The sequence below is a fragment of the Arachis duranensis genome, chromosome 3 (assembly GCF_000817695.3).
Source record: "Arachis duranensis cultivar V14167 chromosome 3, aradu.V14167.gnm2.J7QH, whole genome shotgun sequence".
Classification (NCBI taxonomy): domain Eukaryota; kingdom Viridiplantae; phylum Streptophyta; class Magnoliopsida; order Fabales; family Fabaceae; genus Arachis; species Arachis duranensis.
In genome coordinates, this window is record NC_029774.3 from 108,353,134 (window position 1) to 108,360,849 (window position 7,716).

A 7,716-nucleotide genomic window follows, 5' to 3' on the forward strand; every position below is an offset into this window, starting at 1 on the left:
CTTGAAGCTCGTCACAGTCATTCAATCCTTGAATCCTACTCAGAATACCACAGGCAAGGTTTAGACCTTCCAGATTCTCTTGAATGCCGCCATCAATTCTAGCTTATACCACGAAGATTCTGGTTAAGGAATCCAAGAGATATTCACTCAATCTAAAGTAGAACGAAGGTGGTTGTCAAGCACACGTTCATAGGTGAGAATGATGATGAGTGTCACGGATCATCACATTCATCAAGTTGAAGAACAAGTGATATCTTAGAATAGAAGCAAGCGTGATTGATTGAAAAACAGTAGTAATTGCATTAATCCATCAAGACACAGCAGAGCTCTTCACCCCCAACCATGGGGTTTAGAGACTCATGCCACAGAAGATACAATAAGAAACGTGTAATGTGTCATGAGGTAGAGATACAATGTCAAAAGGTCCTATTAATAGTGAGCTAGTAACCTAGGGTATACAGAAATGAGTAAATGACATAAAAATCCACTTCCGGAGTCCACTTGGTGTGTGCTTGGGCTGAGCATTGGAGCTTTCATGTGTAGAGACTTTTTCTGGAGTTAAACGCCAGCTTTTGTGCCAGTTTGGGTGTTTAACTCCAATTTTTGTGCCAGTTCCAGCGTTAAACGCCGGGAATTCTGAAGCTGATTTGCAACGCCGGTTTGTGCCATCAAATCTCGGGTAAAGTATGGACTATTATACATTGCTGGAAAGCCCAGGATGTCTACTTTCCAACGCAATTAAGAGCGCGCCAATTGAGCTTCTGTAGCTCCAAAAAATTTACTTCGAGTGTAGGGAGGTCAGAATCCAACAGCATCTGCAGTCCTTTTCAGCCTCTGAATCAGATTTTTGCTCAGGTCCCTCAATTTCAGCCAGAAATTACCTAAAATCACAGAAAAACACACAAACTCATAATAAAGCCCAGACCAGAAAAGTGAATTTTAACTAAAAACTAATAAAAATATAATAAAAACTAACTAAAATATACTAAAAACATACTAAAAACAATTCCAAAAAGCGTATAAATTATCCGCTCATCACAAACCAAAAAACCATAATAAAGCAACACCATCTAAAAAAGTTGGAAACAATCAGTAGAGTATAGGATCAGAGGCACCATTCAAAAACATCATCGATTGGAATTTGGTAACATGGATGTGGGGATAACCCAACCCCTCATATGGCTTGAGAGTGGTCAATAAAGTGAAGTTTTTTGGCATTTGGAACTTTAAGATTTTCTCGGAAAAGGGATTAGATATCGTTCTCCCTTTGCAGGTGTCGTCTCCTTGGGATGTGTGTCCGAGGAGTGCTTGCCATTTCTGGTCGAGGTTGTTTGTGTTCTTTCGAGTTCCTTCCTCCTGTTTGTCATTTTGACGTTAAGCTAGGAGTTCCGCCATCCTCTGAACCTCGGCTTGGAGTTCTAGGTTTTTAGCTAGTAGCTCGGATTCTAATAGTTGTGGAACTCCATTTTCGGCCATCACGACAATACCTATAAAAGGAAAATAAAAATAGGAGGAGATAAACAATAACAGTGGGGTTAGATGTATTTTCTGCCCCCCGAGGGACACCAAATATTCCGTCCTTAAGGTAATAGTTGAGGTATGTTGCCCTTCAATAGACATAGGTCTTCCTCTAGGTGAATTATACGTCGACCTCCACGGAACACGACGAGGTGGGTACCTACAAAAAGTACTCTGACGCTCAAGTCAGTGCGATGAATATCAAGTACAATAATAATATCTAAATCTTGCTCTTTGTATATTTTTCTGTTCTACCCATTTCTGTTCATTCTGCCTTCCTTATATAATGAGTAAAAGTGGACTTGCTCGCATGATTTTGATTGTTCGAGATATTCACTGAGGATCTTTTGTAACTTTCTCTTTTGTATTTGATTTTCCGTTATGCTTCAGCATAGTTTGAATGTGTCTACTACCGGTTTACTTGGTTTAGTTATACGTGACATGGCTGTTAACATTGTGGCCGAGTTTTAAGGGGTCAGTGGCCGAGGTATAGCGTCCAGCTCAAGTTTAAAATGGAGGGTCTCCAAAAACGACGTAGTTTTGTAACAAGGCCTAGGAACTAATTTTTGTTTGCACATGTGGACAACTGATTGCCACGTATACTAGTTTAGGTCTTCATATCAGTATTTTCTGTTTTGTCCTGTTTGTCATTGACGGAGAAACAAAACCAAGAACTGTTTGTCTACCGAAATTAAAAGTGAAAGTGTTTTTTGTGTATTTCAAAAGTTAGAAGACTAAAGTATCTGATTCTAAAAAGTAAAAACCTCAAATACTGATTTGGGTAATTATTCTATATACAAAGAAAGAGTTCATTGTCTAAAAGATGCATTAAAATTTTGGTATTCGATCCTCATATTTTTTTTAAGGAAAAAAAAAGAAAAGAAAAAAGTTATTCGTTATAGCTCATCTCATTATAGTTCAACTAAGCAGAGTACAAACGCAACAAAATTGTTGTAGCTGTTATCATCTTTCACTCTAAAGAAATGCAAGTCGTCTAACATTTTCAAAACAAAATGAGGAGAAGAGAAAGGAATGAGGAATGAATATGAGAGATTGATGAGAATGAAGCTTCATTGCCATTTTTCTATGTACTTGACACATATTTTGCAGAAATGAACAGATAATTAATAAATCACTGGTTAGATGATTTCCAACAGAAGGAGCCGAACGCAAAAAACCTTTCGACATTCCAATCACTTGGCAGAAGGCACGGTGCATAGTAACCCATGTCCAGGATTATGCTCTAGTGGATACATGGTTGTGCTCTTCACATACCTCATATGATCCTGTGCTGCCTTTCTGAGCTTTGAAATTGTATCTGGATTTCTTTTAACTTGCCTCTTAATAATGGAACATGCACTCAATGGATTTCCAGATCCTGCTCCAACTCTCCTGCAGAAATCACAAAATCAAGAAAATCACACTAGTCAGTATAATCAATCTCCACCGACAATGTCAATCTCAACATTTCTACAGTAAAACATATGCAATATGTCTCTTTCTAGAGAATTGCAGGAGGTAATCATGATGAATATAAAGTATATAAAATTTAGATTTATTATCTCCAACTTCTACATTTGGACAGGAAGGATGACTCTTGCCAAAATAAGCTACACAAAAGTTCCAGATAAATGCTTTTTACTCATAATATGGTCAACGAAATACTAATTTATCCTTGAGAAATGCAGAATCTACAAAGAAATGTTCCTAACAGCATTGCTAACACCTTAACAAAGAAATATGGGAATTTTAGGGCTCTATAATTAATGGATTGGAGAGTGATTAAAGAGCCCAACTTTTTTTTTGTTAGTGTGTTAGCCATCTTGTTTGGCACATTTGTATGATACAACATTACTCATTATCTATTTGGAACAAGCTACTTTCATCTTTTTTCATAAGAGCAGATGCCAATGTATCTTAAAATACATGCCACTACAATTATACATCAAGACCCCTGAGAAGAGAGGATAAATGAGGAAAAATTAAAATATATCATTTACCCCAATAACTTCTCTGAGGCAATCCTGGCATCCCTTATCATGTGGTTGCTTGGAACCCATTTTACAACACGGTTCGGATCAGCTCGCATGGGAGAATGGATTTTGATAAGCTTTGACAATGGAAACATGTAGATAAAGTCAAGATTCGAAAAACATAAAACAAAGGTGATCATGCTCTCAGCACCAACAAGCACGAAGTGAACATTTAACATAATAATGGGGAAAATTCCAAGGTTTCCTTGGCACCAAAGGAAAGTCATTACTCATTAGCATGAGTTGAGCAAAAGACCTCAACAATGTCAAAACATCATCTCATAGTGGTAAAATTTATAAATTCTACGTTAATTCCATGTGCAGTAACAAGTATATTAAACTTACTCCCAAGCATTCCATCATTTGGTAGTAAGCTCTACCGTGCAATGGGGTATGGCCTTGACGAGATTCGGAGAAATATCTTGTCCTATGAAATAAAAAAGGAAGATTTTTGCTCAAGAATTCATATAAATAGGAAAGATACATTAACCGTAATATAATTGCCAAAAGAAAATATTATACCATTCTTTATACCCAGGATCCACAGTGAAACCATACATATCCACAGAATCAAAGATAAGAGAAACTGCTGGAATGCATGATACAAACAATTGTAAAATAACATTTTTATACCCAAAAGAGAAAAGAATTTTAGAAAAATGGTTTCTTTTGACAAGGGAACATACCCGAATCATTTGGTTCATGATGTCATGAATCGTTGTTTTTATTATCAAAGCCTCTTTCCTTTGTTCTGCAGAATCGTTGTTTTCGTTATGGTTGCAGTAATCCATAATAGGCTTTAACTAATGGAGATTTATTATAAGTTTATAACAAGCCGCAATACCATCTAATTCAACAACTTTATCCAACGCTTTGGCAGATCCTCGGTTCAGAAGGCGAAATGTGCTTTTCCGACCCACATACTCAGTGTAATTCTGCAGTGGTAAATAAAAGTGCGCCACACAAGGTCTTAATATTTCAGACAATAAATAGTTATAAAACACCAGGAACACCCTGTAGGGCAACAAACCTGTATTGGAGCACCATTTTCCCTTATGACAACATCATAACCATCTATCTCCTGCCCAAATTTTGTTTTCAATAGATCTCCCGAATTACCAATAACAGCACAGCGCCCAAACTGCCTTGGGAAGTATGGTGGTGTTTCAGGAAGCACAAGTGAAAGTTTCTCCAAGCACAAGGTCTTGTTCTGGCAGCGGTTACTGCAACACAGAAAGATCCTATTCTATGAATATTTCTACTAACTCAATTTCCTTGTATACAAATCCCACAACTTACAACGGGTAAATGACAAATTGTTGAAACATGCTATGTTATACATTGAGAAGTCTATGCTGTAATACAGTGGAAAAAGAGAGCTTAACAAAAGGTTTAACCCATTTGGATGCTGGCCTCTAGGCTGAACCACACATATCTCTGGCTTACATACGTTTAACTTGTTAACAGTGACTTGTCAGAGAGGTTACCCCAACTGAAGTTTCCATCTTAACTGACAATTAAGAATGTGCTATAACTGAGAAACTGGTATAGCATCATATTTTGAGTAACAATTCACATGCCTTATTTCTGCATAAAGAAACTCACACTAGCATTCTTGTATGACAGACTTATGTCACCGTTCTTGCGATTTACAACACATGTAAAGTGTAACACTATAATTCATTTCTAATAAATGAATTAAACTGTCAATTCAGTTCATTAAGATATGTTACCAAGATTGCATAATTAGTAAAATACAATCAATTGTTTACTTACAGAAGTATTCCTTTATTGATCCTACGCCAAGCATATTCTTCCCATCCATTTGGTAAAGAATCAATAAATTCCTTGGTCAATATAGTAGTACTGTTCCGAACCTGTGTAATCAATTCATATCACACACCAATAAAATTAAAGAAGAACACCATAAATTCCTTTTAGAGGATCATGAAAACACATAGTAAGTTGCTTACCTGTTCCCAAGTAGCCACAGCTTCACAGAGATTAAAATCAAACGATAGAGCTTCAAGTTCACCAGTCTTGGGATCTTTCTGTTAAGAGAACCCTTCGTAAGTCACCAAACAGGGAAAATATTTAGCTATTAAACCACATGTCAATTAGTATATCACAACTCATACTTGAATAGAAGGAACCAATTACCCCTAGTTCTAAGTGACTCGTAATTAACATATTTCAAGGACCACGTAAGCAACAATTCATTTTCATGAATAACAATCTAGACAATCAATATTTAGGAACATTTACCCATTTAGGGATAGTGTCACGGGGAAAGGTTATAGTGGTTTGGCAATAATCACTTCCCTTGGCTGCTTTCAACCCAAGTCCATTTGCACTCTGCATAAAACATAAAATTAGCAACTCAGGCCAACCATTGAAAGAATTCAACATTAAAGACTGAGAATCCAGACCTGAAAGATGCATACAGAGTCATACATATATCAAAGAAAAACAGTTTTCAACATTAAAGATATTGTCTCTTTAGTCTCATGCAACAATCTTACCATACTCAATCCAAATCGAATGGGAACCGAACCAACGTTTCTGCTTTCTAATTCGGCATTTCAACAATCATAAATACATACATGCACCCACACATTCATGCCTAATCTTGTATCACAATACTACACATCAGAATCAACACAATTTCTTCTGAGGCAAATGCAATAAGAAAATATAACTCACCACGCACTTCTCGAAAGTGTCATGCAGAGAAAGCAATGCTTCCGTGTCTTCATCTGTAAGCTGATACCTGCGAGCTGCAACAGTAGCATCACAATTAGAGTCTTTGGATTTGATGCACCTCAACACAACACAACACATCACATTCCATATGCTATGTGCATACATTCATACAAATACATACATACATACATACATACATACAGAGAATTGAGAGATTCCAGTGATGTAGATGGAAATAGCTGCAAATCCACAGATCAGAGCGAGCATCAAGCCCAATTGCAGAACCTTCATTGAATTCAGCTGACTTTCGAAGTGAAGCTACGCGATGAAAACAAAAGGATTAAGGGTTCATCGAACTATGTAGATTGAATCTGTTCCTACAATCAGCACTTGTATAATGCAATCACAGTATACGGTGTTAAGTGTTCTTCATTGATTGAATTTCATTTCAGATCTTACGTTTATGTTAATCGAAATGAATCCTTCCAGAAAAAGAAAGAAAAAAAAAAGGATAAAAAAGCATGTCGTTCACACATAAATCTGTTCACACGTTATTGTTCCATTTCCACACATCGGAGAAAAAGAACAGAACAGAACTGAGATCCTGAGTAGGGGTAACGTCCTACCCGCAGATGGACGGCAAGCGAGGGAGCAGAGCAGAGCAGAACGCGCGATGGCGCGATGGTTAGAATGTGATAGGCGAGGGTGAGACGGCGGAGTTCGGAGGCGGCGGGATGGAGGTGGAGATTAGGGACTGAGCGACTGAGGGAGGCCGGAGACAGAGTGAGTGAGAGCGTCCGGCGACGGCGGAGGACTGGCAGAGGGATTGAGGGAGTTAGAGGCGATAGACGAGTCAGAGAGATAGAGGTATTGACAGTGATTTCCTTTTTTTTTAGTATGTGGATTGGACTACTCAACAATAACCCAATTAATTTTCTATAACTTATTGAAGTCCATCTTTGGCCCAATTGCAACCCATCAGCATACTGTTTGCTAAAACATGGAAGCCCCCCTACCAACAAAAAATAAAAATAAGAAAGAAGGGAGAAACTAGCAAATGTTGGAGTTGTTTTGTTCCCAATAAATGCCCATTTAAAAATATTGAAAAACACACACACACCGAGTTTACATTTTATTTAGATAAAATATGTTGTGCATTAATTTTATACTATTCACTATAAGTGGCAAAAGAGTCACAATCCACCAGACCGGCCCATTTAGCCTACTAAAAAAGGGTTGGATACTAAATTTGAGCCCACCTAGTCCACACTGCGTTCCGCGGACATTAGCGGGACGGCGCGGAACGGAACCACTTTTAGCTTTTTTACAAAAATTGTAACACGCTAAATTAAATTTGATATTTAGAATTTTTTAATTATGAGTTATTTAACTTTGCAAGAATGTCATTTCTTTGTTTTCTTGTTTAGAATTTTTTATTGAGATATACTATGTGAAACGTTAG

The 7,716-nt window shown here is 37.3% G+C and overlaps 1 protein-coding gene and 1 long non-coding RNA gene across 3 annotated transcripts; both read right to left on the reverse strand.

Moving 5' to 3' along the window:
• Window positions 1-276: 276 nt before the first annotated feature.
• Window positions 277-2,252, reverse strand: LOC127745720 (uncharacterized). The gene is made up of 2 exons (XR_008007116.1): window positions 1,116-2,252; window positions 277-881 (listed from the first exon to the last, which is right to left on the reverse strand). It is a non-coding gene; the product is annotated as an uncharacterized LOC127745720 (long non-coding RNA).
• A 299-nt stretch (window positions 2,253-2,551) lies between these two features.
• On the reverse strand, window positions 2,552-7,144 carry LOC107480097 (sialyltransferase-like protein 2). Of its 2 annotated transcripts, none has more exons than XM_021138705.2 (12): window positions 6,881-7,144; window positions 6,440-6,572; window positions 6,255-6,328; window positions 5,817-5,906; window positions 5,525-5,602; window positions 5,328-5,428; window positions 4,582-4,774; window positions 4,396-4,486; window positions 4,074-4,302; window positions 3,897-3,978; window positions 3,519-3,628; window positions 2,552-2,910 (listed from the first exon to the last, which is right to left on the reverse strand). In XM_021138705.2, exons 2-12 carry the CDS (start codon window positions 6,543-6,545, stop codon window positions 2,712-2,714), a joined length of 1,353 nt encoding a protein of 450 aa, XP_020994364.1. In that variant the 5' UTR covers window positions 6,546-6,572; window positions 6,881-7,144; the 3' UTR covers window positions 2,552-2,711. The 2 variants fall into 2 exon arrangements, with proteins under 2 accessions (XP_020994364.1, XP_015955698.1); XM_016100212.3 differs by having other exon boundaries at window positions 6,452-6,572; window positions 6,881-7,143.
• Window positions 7,145-7,716: the final 572 nt, after the last annotated feature.

Coding starts and splice junctions, on each gene's coding strand:
- LOC107480097 (XM_021138705.2), bottom strand. CDS start 6,545: ATGAAGGTTCTGCAATTGGGCTTGATGCTCGCTCTGATCTGTGGATTT. Junction 5,907..6,254: donor ACACTTTCGAGAAGTGCGTG/GTGAGTTATATT, acceptor TGTTTTATGCAG/AGTGCAAATGGACTTGGGTT. Junction 4,303..4,395: donor TAAAGTTGTTGAATTAGATG/GTATTGCGGCTT, acceptor ACGATTCTGCAG/AACAAAGGAAAGAGGCTTTG.